The sequence below is a fragment of the Pituophis catenifer genome, unplaced genomic scaffold (genome assembly GCF_029215685.1).
Source record: "Pituophis catenifer annectens isolate HBS135680 unplaced genomic scaffold, rPitCat1.0.hap2 SCAF_2, whole genome shotgun sequence".
NCBI lineage: Eukaryota > Metazoa > Chordata > Lepidosauria > Squamata > Colubridae > Pituophis > Pituophis catenifer.
Window position 1 is genome coordinate 26,048,421 of NW_027256882.1, and position 16,838 is coordinate 26,065,258.

At 41.3% G+C, this 16,838-nt stretch overlaps 1 protein-coding gene across 1 annotated transcript; it reads right to left on the reverse strand.

Moving 5' to 3' along the window:
* Positions 1–347: 347 nt before the first annotated feature.
* On the reverse strand, positions 348–13,542 carry LOC139311931 (zinc finger protein 665-like). The gene is made up of 6 exons (XM_070936455.1): positions 13,033–13,542; positions 12,662–12,779; positions 12,471–12,550; positions 11,582–11,708; positions 9,095–10,079; positions 348–1,752 (listed from the first exon to the last, which is right to left on the reverse strand). Exons 1-6 carry the CDS (start codon positions 13,540–13,542, stop codon positions 918–920), a joined length of 2,655 nt encoding a protein of 884 aa, XP_070792556.1. The 3' UTR covers positions 348–917.
* Positions 13,543–16,838: the final 3,296 nt, after the last annotated feature.

The following is a 16,838-nucleotide window of genomic DNA, read 5'->3' on the forward strand; positions in this document are numbered from 1 at the left end:
AAAGAAGAGTTTTATTGTTTTTATATGAGGTTTTATATTTTGTAAGACGAAAACAGCCAGAGAAGGGGCTCAGCCCTGATACTTAACTCAACAGAAGTATTGAGGCAACAACAAGAGGTTTCCGATAACCACTACTAAAAGTTGTGCTTTTTTTTTATCTAAAAGATACTTGAAGAATAACATTATAGTTGTGTTTGATATTTGAAACAATATAATGAAAAACAATTAGAAATATTTCTACATGCAGAGAAGACCTTTGAGTATTTGGCCTTGGCAAAAACCACAAGCAGGATTAGGGATTCGCCGTGTTCTGGTTTGCACTAGAAAGGCAATTTATGAATGCATATCTAAGAAGGTAAACAATTTATTTGAATTATTTATTTATTTTTATTTCATTTATTCAATTTATATGCCGCCTCTCTCCGAAGACCCAGGGCGGCTCACAATACACTCAAAAAATGACTATAAAAGGACTTAAAAATTAAATTACTCAAATGGTACTTGTATGAGATTTTAGACAACTATAGGTAGTCGTCGATTTACTACAGTTCATTTAGTGATTGTTCAAAGTTACAGCAGCATGGAAAAAAGTGACTTATGACCATTTTTCACACTTTTGCAACATCCCCAAGGTCACCTGATCCAACGTCAGATGCTTGGCAACAGATTTATGACATTTGCAGAGTCCCTGGATCATGTGATCACCTTTTGTGAGCTTCTAACAAGCAAATCCAATGGGGAAGCCAGATTCATTTCATAACAGTATTACTAACTTAACAACTATTGTGAGTCATTTAACAAATGTGGCAAGAAAAGTCGTCAAATGGCACAAAACGCAATAACTGTCTCGCTTAGCAACAGAAATTTTGGCCTCAATTGCAGTCATATGATGAGAACTACTTGGAGAAAAAAGAAGCTCACAAAAAGCCCTCTCCACACTGCAAACCTTTATTTGACTTATATCTTGTGTGGCTCCTCTTGTGGCGATGAAGATGACCACTACAAGTAAAGCTCTTTCCACACTCCATGCATTTATAAGGTCTTTCTCCTGTGTGGATCCTCTTGTGGGTATCAAGGTTACCGCTACGAGTAAATGTCTTTCCACACTCACTACATTTATAAGGTCTCTCTCCTGTGTGGATCCTCTTGTGGGAATTAAGACTGCTGCTACAAGTAAAGGTCTTTCCACACTCCATGCATTTATAAGGTCTTTCTCCTGTGTGGATCCTCTTGTGGGATTTAAGGTGCTTGCTTAAAGTAAATCCCTTTCCACACTCCATGCATTTATAAGGTCTTTCTCCTGTGTGGATCCTTTGATGGATTATAAGGGACTCAGAATAACAGAAGGTCTTTCCACACTCCATGCATTTATACGTTTGTTCTCTTTTGTGGATCCTCTTGTGGGAATTAAGATGACTGCTTAAATAAAAGGCCTTTCCGCAATCCATGCATTTATAAGGCTTCTCTCCTGCGTGGATCTTCTTGTGGTAATAAAGATTACTGCTACAAGTAAAGGTCTTTCCACACTCCATACATTTATATGTTCGTTCTCCTTTGTGGATCCTCTGGTGGGAATGAAGATGACTGCTACGATTAAAGGACTTTCCACACTCCATGCAGGTAAATCGTTTCCCTTCTGAATGTGTATTTTCATGAGAAAAGAGATTATCGGATATATTGAACCTCTTTCTACACTCCATGGATTTATATGGTCTTTCTCTCTTATTGATCACTGTATGGTTAGGAAGCCAACTGACCTGAGGAAGGCCTTTTTTAACTCCACTTTGTGATTGCTTTGTTTCATCACTCTTTGGTTTCATCTGATCTACAAATTTCCTTTTCCTCCCTTTTGAATGGAGCGCTTGGTGTTCCTCCTTGCAATTCTTATTGTCTTCTCTATTACAGCCTTGAAAAAGAAAAATGAAAACTGTACCAAGAATAGGGGAACAAGCAAAACTTTTCTTCTGAATCGTCAATGTATTTCAGCTGTTTTGTTGGCAAACAAAGATAATAGCAAAGACCCATTTCCAAGTGAAATGATCCCCATATAATAGGATTGGATCACAGCCCTGATTTAATCTTTCATATGGGACAATTCCATGCTACCAAAAACTCCCAAAGTGCATTGGAAACTGTGTCATAATGGGGCAGCAACATACCCAGCACTTCCCAACTTCAATAAAAGTCTCATCTCCACTTGTCTACAGAGCAGAATTTTTGAAAGTCAGAGGGAATTTCTGGATGGCAATACCTCCCTACCCTCAATTTAGGCTAAAGCCAATTCCAGTACACAAGTGGGCATATCTCTAAGAAGGGAACATGCCTCTCAGAGGTCATCTGGTCTTCGTTATAGCAGCTCAGGGCCATCGGGAACCCAGTGACCAGGTTCAGGAGGGAATAACGAATCTTGGTAGCCAGGATCTTGCTCTGTCCATTCAGCCTCTTCCTCAGAGTCTTCCTAATATCTTTTATGAAATGAGTATTTTGTATTTCATGAGCAGAATGCTTTTTGAAAAAACAAACAATTTACTTTATGTAAAAAGCCAGGCTATGCTGTTTTTCTTTCAATATATTTCCCTCTTCCATAAAGTCAGTTTGGTCAAAAGGTTAAGACACCGGGCTAGAAACTAATAAAGTAACAGATATTTAAAAAAAAAAATACTTTGTCATTCTTGGGTACCAATAAGGAGAAAAAAATGAATTTCAACAAATATAGAATCAAGCAGTAGCATAACAAAATTGATAAAAGTGAAGGGAGTCTGAATACATTCTGAATGCATTCCATATCCTTCCTTTATTTTTTGTAAATAAAGGCAGCAGACAAACCAAAATTTTTTCTTCCTGCTGTTTTCCATACAACAATCCTGTGAAATGGATTGGAGAGAGTTTTGGCCCAAAGTCACCCAGCCAGCATTCATGCCTAAGGCAGAACAAGTACTCACTCACAGTCACCCAGTTTCTACCCTGGTGTCTTAACCCTTTGACCAAACTGATTTTATGGAAGAAGGAAATGTATTCAAAGAAAAACTGGAAATCTGCAGGTTGTGTCTATGGAGAAGATAATTTTGACTCACTTGGTGCTTTACTGTTTTATCCCATGTATAAATATTTTTCAGCAATGTAATTGCTGAAAAATATTTCATCTTATTTGTTTTGATAAAAAAATAGCATCATGCTTTTTTAACACTTAAGAAAAAAAGAAAAGAAATTGTTTTCTTTAAAAAAATGCTTTCTGCTCATAAAACACAAAATAACCCCTTTCAACAACTGTTGAATCATGCTACAGCGTAACAAAATTCTACAAAGTCAGAATCCTTTCTGAATGCATTGTAAATAAATGATTTTTTTCCCCAAAAATAACATTCAAGCCCCTTCTCTACATTCCTGAGCACAGAAAGGAATTCTTACCCAGGTAAGCCAGATTCCTGGAATTCTCCAGCATGACTTCTCTGTGGAGTTCTCTTTGGTCAGGATCCAGTTGAGACCACTCCTCCTTGGAGAAATACACGGCCACTTCCTCAAAAGACACAACATCCTGAACAAGGACACAAGTTTCCTTATTAACAGATAATTCCAAGAATAATGAAATAATTTTCTTCCACCAATTCTAGGAAAGAGATCTAGTGAATAAAATGGGTATTTTCTGCAGTATTAAGAATAAGATCTCACCGCTTTTGGCTGATGGCACAACTAAATCATATTTGATCAAGCTGGAAGTGTTTGGAATGCCTTATGGTATAGGCAAAAATATTCTTGATCAATTGACAGTTGGGTCTTAAATCTACTACTTGTCAGTGACTCCCATTCTTCCTAGGATGGGAAGAGCAAAATACTGGCAAAACCCAGCTGACATGTTTTCCAATGGCTCATTTTATCCATTGAGGGACCAACGTACCCCAACTCCACACCTTCATGAAGAAGTTGGAAGAGCTTGTAATAGAACTCTATACGTCTATGGAGATTCTCAATCACCAGGTCACGGTAGTCCCAAAGATGCTTTTCAAAAGGCAAAAAAAGAATATTTTCTTTATAATGGTGTGTGTGAACAACCCTGGGAGACAGAAGGAAGAGCCCCGATGCTAACAACAGTCTGGTCAATGAAATCTGAAAATGAAGAAGGAGAGGTGGAAAAGGCATCTCACAAAGGATCCCCTCAAAACGGAGAGTGTGAATGTTCAGTGACCTGATGTCAAATTCATATTGCTTAGAAACAACAATTTTATACATTAAACTCTAGAACAAAATAAAATCTATCCAAGATTCATCGACCTTTTCCTATGTTTCTTCTCCTTACCTGAAGTAGCGGTTCAGCTAATCCTTCAACTTCATCAGAAAGAGGTGATTCTAAAAACTCCAAGGACAGCTTCCTACTCTCTGTGAGAAAGAGAAAAATACTGGAAGCAGATTTCTTAAAGAGAGACACTCCAATAAAGCAGAGCAAAAGAATCGGCTAAATATTGAACTCTCACAGTAAGAGCTTGTTACCTGGAGTGGTGTCCTGAGTTTGATCTTTGTGTAAGGTCTCCATGAACAGCAGCTCTTGAGAACATTTGAATGAACTTTTCCTGTTCTTGGGATACTCAGTCACAGCTTCCGTACATTTCTGGACATGATGTGACACAAGAAAAAAAGGAAAAGTACACAGATAAAAATTATCATACTGCATTTTCAAACTAGCAGGCCTCAATGTCCATTGCTGAAACTCGAAAGAGAACAGAAGAATTGCCCCAAATACATCCTCTGGAAGAATAGAACAGATGCCCTTAGGAATTAATAATCCCAGAAAAATCTGCCAGAAAGGAATTGACAACTTCAGAGAGATCCTCTTTAGAGCTGCCCTGATTCCATTCTCCCACCTGCAACTCTTCCTGCATGTTTTCCTCCTCCTGAGTCAGCAAGAAGCCTTCAGCCAGGTACACCGCCTGGGAACTGGTCTCTGCTCCACACTCCCGCACCCATTTCGCCACCTCTGGGGAAAGGACAGCCAGCAATTGTTCCAGGAGCACCAGGTCCAGCATCTGAGCCTTGGTGTGTTTTTCTGGTTGCAGCCACTGACGACAAAGGTAGTGAAGCTGAGTGCAAACATCTCGGGGACGGCTCCCCTCCTGAAACTGCACTTTTGTGAAGTGACAACATTGGACCTCTGAACTATTGGATGCCTCTTCGTGGCTCTTCTGCCCAGGATATGCCCCATTCTTCCCACAGCTCCAAGGCTGAGCAGCTGGAAGGCCTTTACTAACTTCTGCATCTGCTGGGTGTTGTCCCTCCATCTTCTCTCTGGTCTCTAAAAAAGCTCCAAAATGCACCCATGGGTCTCCGTTGGTCTTTCTGTTCACAAGAGGTCTGGCCAAATTTTCCAAGGCCATTCAGCTCTCTCTTCCCAGACAAGATTTGTAAGATTCCCGAAGAACCAGAATTTTTTTTTTTGATGTATCTGAGATGGAAAAATGGGGAGGAGGGGAGGGGAGGGAAGATTAAGTAAAGAAATTTGTATGAACCCACCAAGGTTTGAGGGAAAATCTTATTAGCCAGCTTGCTCTCTCTACATATTGGAAAATTTGCCTTCAGGATCAATGTCTATCAAAATATTGGAAAAATACATTTAAATATGTTTTTGATTTCTACTTCCTAGTTTCTATTAAAAATTTAGTTTTTATTCTTATGTCTTCTGTATTACTTTTGTAAATTACTCTAGGCAGAGATTATACATAATGCTCCTTCTTACTCTTTTCCCCCCAACAACAGCCCTGTGAAGTAGATTGGGTTGAGACTGGGATGGCCTCAAGACTTTCATGCCAAAGGTTGGACTAGAAATTAATCTCCTGGTTTCAAAGCCTTGTGCTTTCATCACTGAGCCAAATGGTCTCTCTGGCTAATCATAATGTAATACAGTATAATTTAAAAGACAGTTTAATAACATTTCTATGGCTGCATAGTTAAGAACAAGTCCTTGCACCCCTTGCACCCAACTCCTTACACACGGAGTTGAAGCCTTGCATGCAAAGCCAGCAGGAGGGACTCCGACCGCTCGCTTCTCTCGGCCCTTATAAAAAGGGGAAGGCGAGGGAAGCCCCTTCGGAAAACGGGGCCATGAAATATGCAGGAAACTGTCCAGGAGTCACGACTGACTTGGAGGCAGAAATCTCTGTTTTGCAGAGACGACCTCTCCTCCTCTCCCGCCATGCAAAGCTTTTCCCGTCGAAATGGATTGTAAATCCTCTTTTCTGCGACCCTGGTTTTTTTTCCCCCTGGGGGCAAATGGAAGGGCGCGAAGCTTTGCTTTCTCCCCTGCCTGGCCCTTGCATGCCCAGGGACGGCAGGGGAACATGGGGCCAATGGCTCCCCCTCCCCCTTTCCACGACTCCGAGCCTGATGAATGTGAGCGTCCAGCGCGGGAGAAAAGTCACCCACCCACCCAGTCACTGACCCCCCCCACTCACGTCTGGATCTCCAAGTCCAAGTCTTCCCTGCAGCCTCTTCCCTTCCCTGAAAGGCTCCTCCGGGCACTGGAGAACGTTCCAAGCCTCGGGAGTCTCGCATCCCTCTTGACTTGGGAAAGAGACCGGCGCATGCTCAGTTCTCTCGTAAGCGAGGGAGGGAGGGAGCTGCACCGCTCTTCGAGGGCGCCCCCTAGAGGATCCTGTGTGCATTGCGAGAAGATCCTGCAAGAGCTCAGGACATCATCTGGAATGATGGGCATTAAATTTGAAGGAAAGGTTCCCTCTAACCAGTGGTGGGATTCAAGTAATTTAACAACCGGTTCTCTGCCCTAATGATTTCTTCCAACAACCAGTTTGCCAAACTGCTCAGAAGATTAACAACCGGTTCTCCCGAAGTGGTACGAACTGGCTGAATCCCACCACTGCCTCTAACGTAGCCTATCTAGAAAGGAAATTACTCTCCAGCAAGCATCAGTTTGTAGATTTTACCTCTTTTTAATCTCTAAGAACTGTCTGAGATCTTGTGAAGATTGGGAAAATCTCTGTGGAGACTCAAAAATCCCTTTCTTGAAGAGCAGCTTCTCTGAAGGGTCTCTAGGGATTCCCAAGAGGAGGCCTCAAAAATGAGCAAAATCCTGTCAGAAATGGCAGGGCGGTCAAAAGACAAGGAAGAAAAGTCTCTCCATGAAACCTGGTCTGTGTCTTGTGGCTGATGGCAAACTCAGCCTTGAAGTGTGGGGAGATCAGGGGGCTGGCAGAGATACAGGGAGGAAAGCAACAGGTTGAGGAAAATTGAGATTTGTATTGATTTTTTCTTAGTGAGTTTTCAGTGAGTTCAATTATTACAGCTTCCTTTCCAAATTCATGCCACTGCTTAGCCAAGGAAACACTAAAGGCAGCCTGTAATACTGAGAATAACCATACATCCCAATGAAAATGAAGCATTAAAAGAAAAGTTCCAAAATGGAGTGAAAGCTCAAACTTGTGGGCCTTTAAATTTTTTTACCTCAAAACAAGCCGCCATGATGGAGAAATTAAGATTGGGAGAATAAAGTCTCATATGTGACTAGAGAAAAAGTGGAATCACAAAATGAAGGAAAGCAAATACTGAAAAATAAATATAAATCTCAAATACTACGAGGCGAAAAAAAAAGAGAGATGAATAATTTTATTTTGGTTGTTGAATAGGCAATACACCTCAGGAAATTTGAGTAGGAACCTTAAGAGCTTTTTTGCATTGGTGCAAAATGCAGCAGTCCATATGGTTTTGTGCAAATCCCATTGTGCACATGCATTACCTCTCCTGCAGGAGCTGCATTGGCTGCCGATTTTCTTCCGGGTGCAATTCAAGGTGTTGGTTGTCACCTTTAAAGCCCTTCATGGCTTGGGACCAGGTTATCTGAGAGACCATCTCTTGCCAGTCACATCTACCTGACCCATCAGAGTGGGCAAGCAGGGAATGGTGCAGGTTTTATCCCCCAGGGAGATATACCTCATGGGACCCAGAAGGGCCTTCTCTGTGGGGGCCCCCTCTCTGTGTAACATCATCCCCCAAAGATTTGAATGGCCCCCACTCTAGGACTCTCCCAGAAGGAGCTGAAAACCTGGTTCTGCCAGTGGGAACCCAGAGCGGGATGGAGCACATTAAGTGGCTCATGTGAGGTGCTGTCACCATGGTAGGGGGTTATTTTATTATATTAATTTATTATATGACTCTTCTTCAATAAAAGAATAAAAGAAGAGTTTTATTGTTTTTATATGAGGTTTTATATTTTGTAAGCCGAAAACAGCCAGAGAAGGGGCTCAGCCCTGATACTTAACTCAACAGAAGTATTGAGGCAACAACAAGAGGTTTCCGATAACCACTACTAAAAGTTGTGCTTTTTTTTATCTAAAAGATACTTGAAGAATAACATTATAGTTGTGTTTGATATTTGAAATAATATAATGAAAAACAATTAGAAATATTTCTACATGCAGAGAAGACCTTTGAGTATTTGGACTTGGCAAAAACCACAAGCAGGATTAGGGATTCGCCGTGTTCTGGTTTGCACTAGAAAGGCAATTTATGAATGCATATCTAAGAACGTAAACAATTTATTTGAATTATTTATTTATTTTTATTTCATTTATTCAATTTATATGCCGCCTCTCTCCGAAGACCCAGGACGGCTCACAATACACTCAAAAAATGACTATAAAAGGACTTAAAAATTAAATTACTCAAATGGTACTTGTATGAGATTTTAGACAACTATAGGTAGTCGTCGATTTACTACAGTTCATTTAGTGATTGTTCAAAGTTACAGCAGCATGGAAAAAAGTGACTTATGACCATTTTTCACACTTTTGCAACATCCCCAAGGTCACCTGATCAAACGTCAGATGTTTGGCAACAGATTTATGACATTTGCAGAGTCCCTGGATCATGTGATCACCTTTTGTGAGCTTCTAACAAGCAAATCCAATGGGGAAGCCAGATTCATTTCATAACAGTATTACTAACTTAACAACTATTGTGAGTCATTTAACAAATGTGGCAAGAAAAGTCGTCAAATGGCACAAAACGCAATAACTGTCTCGCTTAGCAACAGAAATTTTGGCCTCAATTGCAGTCATATGACGAGAACTACTTGGAGAAAAAAGAAGCTCACAAAAAGCCCTCTCCACACTGCAAACCTTTATTTGACTTATATCTTGTGTGGCTCCTCTTGTGGCGATGAAGATGACCACTACAAGTAAAGCTCTTTCCACACTCCATGCATTTATAAGGTCTTTCTCCTGTGTGGATCCTCTTGTGGGTATCAAGGTTACCGCTACGAGTAAATGTCTTTCCACACTCACTACATTTATAAGGTCTCTCTCCTGTGTGGATCCTCTTGTGGGAATTAAGACTGCTGATACAAGTAAAGGTCTTTCCACACTCCATGCATTTATAAGGTCTTTCTCCTGTGTGGATCCTCTTGTGGGATTTAAGGTGCTTGCTTAAAGTAAATCCCTTTCCACACTCCATGCATTTATAAGGTCTTTCTCCTGTGTGGATCCTTTGATGGATTATAAGGGACTCAGAATAACAGAAGGTCTTTCCACACTCCATGCATTTATACGTTTGTTCTCTTTTGTGGATCCTCTTGTGGGAATTAAGATGACTGCTTAAATAAAAGGCCTTTCCGCAATCCATGCATTTATAAGGCTTCTCTCCTGCGTGGATCTTCTTGTGGTAATAAAGATTACTGCTACAAGTAAAGGTCTTTCCACACTCCATACATTTATATGTTCGTTCTCCTTTGTGGATCCTCTGGTGGGAATGAAGATGACTGCTACGATTAAAGGACTTTCCACACTCCATGCAGGTAAATCGTTTCCCTTCTGAATGTGTATTTTCATGAGAAAAGAGATTATCGGATATATTGAACCTCTTTGTACACTCCATGGATTTATATGGTCTTTCTCTCTTATTGATCACTGTATGGTTAGGAAGCCAACTGACCTGAGGAAGGCCTTTTTTAACTCCACTTTGTGATTGCTTTGTTTCATCACTCTTTGGTTTCATCTGATCTACAAATTTCCTTTTCCTCCCTTTTGAATGGATCGCTTGGTGTTCCTCCTTGCAATTCTTATTGTCTTCTCTATTACAGCCTTGAAAAAGAAAAATGAAAACTGTACCAAGAATAGGGGAACAAGCAAAACTTTTCTTCTGAATCGTCAATGTATTTCAGCTGTTTTGTTGGCAAACAAAGATAATAGCAAAGACCCATTTCCAAGTGAAATGATCCCCATATAATAGGATTGGATCACAGCCCTGATTTAATCTTTCATATGGGACAATTCCATGCTGCCAAAAACTCCCAAAGTGCACTGGAAACTGTGTCATAATGGGGCAGCAACATACCCAGCACTTCCCAACTTCAATAAAAGTCTCATCTCCACTTGTCTACAGAGCAGAACTTTTGAAAGTCAGAGGGAATTTCTGGATGGCAATACCTCCCTACCCTCAATTTAGGCTAAAGCCAATTCCAGTACACAAGTGGGCATATCTCTAAGAAGGGAACATGCCTCTCAGAGGTCATCTGGTCTTCGTTATAGCAGCTCAGGGCCATCGGGAACACAGTGACCAGGTTCAGGAGGGAATAATGAATCTTGGTAGCCAGGATCTTGCTCTGTCCATTCAGCCTCTTCCTCAGAGTCTTCCTAATATCTTTTATGAAATGAGTATTTTGTATTTCATGAGCAGAATGCTTTTTGAAAAAACAAACAATTTACTTTATGTAAAAAGCCAGGCTATGCTGTTTTTCTTTCAATATATTTCCTACTTCCATAAAGTCAGTTTGGTCAAAAGGTTAAGACACCGGGCTAGAAACTAATAAAGTAACAGATATTTAAAAAAAAAAATACTTTGTCATTCTTGGGTACCAATAAGGAGAAAAAAATGAATTTCAACAAATATAGAATCAAGCAGTAGCATAACAAAATTGATAAAAGTGAAGGGAGTCTGAATACATTCTGAATGCATTCCATATCCTTCCTTCATTTTTTGTAAATAAAGGCAGCAGACAAACCAAAATTCTTTCTTCCTGCTGTTTTCCATACAACAATCCTGTGAAATGGATTGGAGAGAGTTTTGGCTCAAAGTCACCCAGCCAGCATTCATGCCTAAGGCAGAACAAGTACTCACTCACAGTCACCCAGTTTCTACCCTGGTGTCTTAACCCTTTGACCAAACTGATTTTATGGAAGAAGGAAATGTATTCAAAGAAAAACTGGAAATCTGCAGGTTGTGTCTATGGAGAAGATAATTTTGACTCACTTGGTGCTTTACTGTTTTATCCCATGTATAAATATTTTTCAGCAATGTAATTGCTGAAAAATATTTCATCTTATTTGTTTTGATAAAAAAATAGCATCATGCTTTTTTAACACTTAAGAAAAAAAGAAAAGAAATTGTTTTCTTTAAAAAAATGCTTTCTGCTCATAAAACACAAAATAACCCCTTTCAACAACTGTTGAATCATGCTACAGCGTAACAAAATTCTACAAAGTCAGAATCCTTTCTGAATGCATTGTAAATAAATGATTTTTTTCCCCAAAAATAACATTCAAGCCCCTTCTCTACATTCCTGAGCACAGAAAGGAATTCTTACCCAGGTAAGCCAGATTCCTGGAATTCTCCAGCATGACTTCTCTGTGGAGTTCTCTTTGGTCAGGATCCAGTTGAGACCACTCCTCCTTGGAGAAATACACGGCCACTTCCTCAAAAGAAACAACATCCTGAACAAGGACACAAGTTTCCTTATTAACAGAAAATTCCAAGAATAATGAGATAATTTTCTTCCACCAATTCTAGGAAAGAGATCTAGTGAATAAAATGGGTATCTTCTGCAGTATTAAGAATAAGATCTCACTGCTTTTGGCTGATGACACAACTAAATCATGTTTGATCAAGCTGGAAGTGTTTGGAATGCCTTATGGTATAGGCAACTAAAATATTCTTGATCAATTGACAGTTGGGTCTTAAATCTACTACTTGTCAGTGACTCCCATTCTTCCTAGGATGGGAAGAGCAAAATACTGGCAAAACCCAGCTGACATGTTTTCCAATGGCTCATTTTATCCATTGAGGGACCAACGTACCCCAACTCCACACCTTCATGAAGAAGTTGGAAGAGCTTGTAATAGAACTCTATATGTCTATGGAGATTCTCAATCACCAGGTCACGGTAGTCCCAAAGATGCTTTTCAAAAGGCAAAAAAAGAATATTTTCTTTATAATGGTGTGTGTGAACAACCCTGGGAGACAGAAGGAAGAGCCCCGATGCTAACAACAGTCTGGTCAATGAAATCTGAAAATGAAGGAGGAGAGGTGGAAAAGGCATCTCACAAAGGATCCCCTCAAAACGGAGAGTGTGAATGTTCAGTGACCTGATGTCAAATTCATATTGCTTAGAAACAACAATTTTATACATTGAACTCTAGAACAAAATAAAATCTATCCAAGATTCATGGACCTTTTCCTATGTTTCTTCTCCTTACCTGAAGTAGCGGTTCAGCTAATCCTTCAACTTCATCAGAAAGAGGTGATTCTAAAAACTCCAAGGACAGCTTCCTACTCTCTGTGAGAAAGAGAAAAATACTGGAAGCAGATTTCTTAAAGAGAGACACTCCAATAAAGCAGAGCAAAAGAATCGGCTAAATATTGAACTCTCACAGTAAGAGCTTGTTACCTGGAGTGGTGTCCTGAGTTTGATCTTTGTGTAAGGTCTCCATGAACAGCAGCTCTTGAGAACATTTGAATGAACTTTTCCTGTTCTTGGGATACTCAGTCACAGCTTCCGTGCATTTCTGGACATGATGTGACACAAGAAAAAAAGGAAAAGTACACAGATAAAAATTATCATACTGCATTTTCAAACTAGCAGGCCTCAATGTCCATTGCTGAAACTCGAAAGAGAATGAAAGAATTGCCCCAAATACATCCTCTGGAAGAATAGAACAGATGCCCTTAGGAATTAATAATCCCAGAAAATTCTGCCAGAAAGAAATTGACAACTTCAGAGAGATCCTCTTTAGAGCTGCCATGATTCCATTCTCCCACCTGCAACTCTTCCTGCATGTTTTCCTCCTCCTGAGTCAGCAAGAAGCCTTCAGCCAGGGACACCGCCTGGGAACTGGTCTCTGCTCCACACTCCCGCACCCATCTTGCCATCTCTGGGGGAAGGACAGCCAGGAATTGTTCCAGGAGCACCAGGTCCAGCATCTGAGCCTTGGTGTGTTTTTCTGGTTGCAGCCACTGACGACAAAGGTAGTGAAGCTGAGTGCAAACATCTCGGGGACGGCTCCCCTCCTGAAACTGCACTTTTGTGAAGTGACAGCATTGGACCTCTGAACTATTGGATGCCTCTTCGTGGCTCTTCTGGCCAGGACTTGCCCCATTCTTCCCACAGCTCCAAGGCTGAGCAGCTGGAGGGCCTTTTCTAACTTCTGCATCTGCTGGGTGTTGTCCCTCCATCTTCTCTCTGGTCTCTAATAAAGCTCCAAAATGCACCCATGGATCTCCACAGGTCTTTCTGTTCACAAGAGGTCTGGCCAAATTTTCCAAGGCCATTCAGCTCTCTTCCCAGACAAGATTTTTAAGATTCCCGAAGAACCAGAAATTTTTTTTGATGTATCTGAGATGGAAAAATGGGGAGGAGGGGAGGGGAGGGAAGATTAAGTAAAGAAATTTGTATGAACCCACCAAGGTTTGAGGGAAAATCTTATTAGCCAGCTTGCTCTCTCTACATATCGGAAAATTTGCCTTCAGGATCAATGTCTATCAAAATATTGGAAAAATACATTTAAATGAGTATTTGATTTCTACTGCCTAGTTTCTATTAAAAATTTAGTTTTTATTCTTATGTCTTCTGTATTACTTTTGTAAATTACTCTAGGCAGAGATTATACATAATGCTCCTTCTTACTCTTTTCCCCCCAACAACAGCCCTGTGAAGTAGATTGGGCTGAGACTGGGATGGGCTGAAGGCTTTCATGCCAAAGGTTGGACTAGAAGTTAATCTCCTGTGTCAGGGCATTGATTAATCCCATAATTGGCTCTGGGAGAAATCACCCTGATTAGAGGATGGATCGAGGCTTTATCCAAGTTGCAATACTCTGAAAAGAAAACCCGAAGAAAAGTTCTCTAACAAAACTCATTTATTTGTTATAAAGAAAATAAAACACCTCACTAACTAAGAAAGATAATTCTTACATTTTGAAATAGTTCGGGCCAGCTGCTTTCCAGCAACGGGCACCCATGGCAAGAGAACAAAGGAAAAAAAGTGTGTGAAGGAATGTGGGTGGATGGACATGCGTAGTAGCTTTTGATAACAATTCTTGGCAAGGTACGGAAAGTCTGATAGTCCAGAAATGATGAAGCTCAGCTGGTAAATAAAATAACGCAGTGACATCCTGGTTTCAAAGCCTTGTGCTTTCATCACTGAGCCAAATGGTCTCTCTGGCTAATCATAATGTAATACAGTATAATTTAAAAGACAGTTTAATAGCATTTCTATGGCTGCATAGTTAAGAACAAGTCCTTGCACCCCTTGCACCCAACTCCTTACACACGGAGTTGAAGCCTTGCATGCAAAGCCAGCAGGAGGGACTCCGACCGCTCGCTTCTCTCGGCCCTTATAAAAAGGGGAAGGCGAGGGAAACCCCTTCGGAAAACGGGGCCATGAAATATGCAGGAAACTGTCCAGGAGTCACGACTGACTTGGAGGCACAAATCTCTGTTTTGCAAAGACGACCTCTCCTCCTCTCCCGCCATGCAAAGCTCTTCCCGTCGAAATGGATTGTAAATCCTCTTTTTTGCGACCCTGTTTTTTTTTTCCCCCTGGGGGCAAATGGAAGGGCGCGAAGCTTTGCTTTCTCCCCTGCCTGGCCCTTGCATGCACAGGGACGGCAGGGGAACATGGGGCCAATGGCTCCCCCTCCCCGTTTCCACGACTCCGAGCCTGATGAATGTGAGCGTCCAGCGCGGGAGAAAAGTCACCCACCCACCCAGTCACTGAACCCCCCACTCACGTCTGGATCTCCAAGTCCAAGTCTTCCCTGCAGCCTCTTCCCTTCCCTGAAAGGCTCCTCCGGGCACTGGAGAACGTTCCAAGCCTCGGGAGTCTCGCATCCCTCTTGACTTGGGAAAGAGACCGGCGCATGCTCAGTTCTCTCGTAAGCGACGGAGGGAGGGAGCTGCACCGCTCTTCGAGGGCGCCCCCTAGAGGATCCTGTGTGCATTGCGAGAAGACCCTGCAAGAGCTCAGGACATCATCTGGAATGATGGGCATTAAATTTGAAGGAAAGGTTCCCTCTAACCAGTGGTGGGATTCAAGTAATTTAACAACCGGTTCTCTGCCCTAATGATTTCTTCCAACAACCAGTTTGCCAAACTGCTCAGAAGATTAACAACCGGTTCTCCCGAAGTGGTACGAACTGGCTGAATCCCACCACTGCCTCTAACGTAGCCTATCTAGAAAGGAAATGACCTCTCCAGCAAGCATCAGTTTGTAGATTTTACCTCTTTTTAATCTCTAAGAACTGTCTGAGATCTTGTGAAGATTGGGAAAATCTCTGTGGAGACTCAAAAATCCCTTTCTTGAAGAGCAGCTTCTCTGAAGGGTCTCTAGGGATTCCCAAGAGGCGGCCTCAAAAATGAGGATAATCCTGTCAGAAATGGCAGGGCGGTCAAAAGACAAGGAAGAAAAGTCTCTCTATGAAACCTGGTCTGTGTCTTGTGGCTGATGGCAAACTCAGCCTTGAAGTGAGGGGAGATCAGGGAGCTGGCAGAGACACAGGGAGGAAAGTGAAAGGTTGAGGAAATTTGAGATTTGTATTGATTTTTTTTCAGTAGTTCAATTATTACAGCTGCCATTCCAAATTCATGCCTCTGCTTAGCCAAGGAAACACTAAAGGCAGCCTGTAATACTGAGAATAACCATACATCCCAATGAAAATGAAGCATTAAAAGAAAAGTTCCAAAATGGAGTGAAAGCTCAAAGTTGTGGACCTTTAAATTTTTTTACCTCAAAAACAAGCCGCCATGATGGAGAAATTAAGATTGGGAGAATAAAGTCTCATATGTGACTAGAGAAAAAGTGGAATCACAAAATGAAGGAAAGCAAATACTGAAAAATAAATATAAATCTCAAATACTACGAGGCGAAAAAAAAAGAGAGAGATGAATAATTTTATTTTGGTTGTTGAATAGGCAATACACCTCAGGAAATTTGAGTAGGAACCTTAAGAGCTTTTTTGCATTGGTGCAAAATGCAGCGGTCCATATGGTTTTGTGCAAATCCCATTGTGCACATGCATTACCTTTCCTGCGGGAGCTGCATTGGCTGCCGATTTTCTTCCGGGTGCAATTCAAGGTGTTGGTTGTCACCTTTAAAGCCCTTCATGGATTGGGACCAGGTTATCTGAGAGACCATCCCTTGCCAGTCACATCTACCCGACCCATCAGAGTGGGCAAGCAGGGAATGGTGCAGGTCCTATCCCCCAGGGAGATATACCTCATGGGACCCAGAAGGGCCTTCTCTGTGGGGGCCCCCTCTCTGTGTAACATCATCCCCCAAAGATTTGAATGGCCCCCACTCTAGGACTCTCCCAGAAGGAGCTGAAAACCTGGTTCTGCCAGTGGGAACCCAGAGCGGGATGGAGCACATTAAGTGGCTCATGTGAGGTGCTGTCACCATGGTAGGGGGTTATTTTATTATATTAATTTATTATATGACTCTTCTTCAATAAAGAATAAAAGAAGAGTTTTATTGTTTTTATATGAGGTTTTATATTTTGTAAGACGAAAACAGTCAGAGAAGGGGCTCAGCCCTGATACTTAACTCAACAGAAGTATTGAGGCAACAA

Coding starts and splice junctions, on each gene's coding strand:
- LOC139311931 (XM_070936455.1), bottom strand. CDS start 13,542: ATGGCCTTGGAAAATTTGGCCAGACCTCTTGTGAACAGAAAGACCTGT. Junction 12,780..13,032: donor ACATGCAGGAAGAGTTGCAG/GTGGGAGAATGG, acceptor CATCATGTCCAG/AAATGCACGGAAGCTGTGAC. Junction 11,709..12,470: donor TAGCTGAACCGCTACTTCAG/GTAAGGAGAAGA, acceptor GTCCTTGTTCAG/GATGTTGTTTCTTTTGAGGA.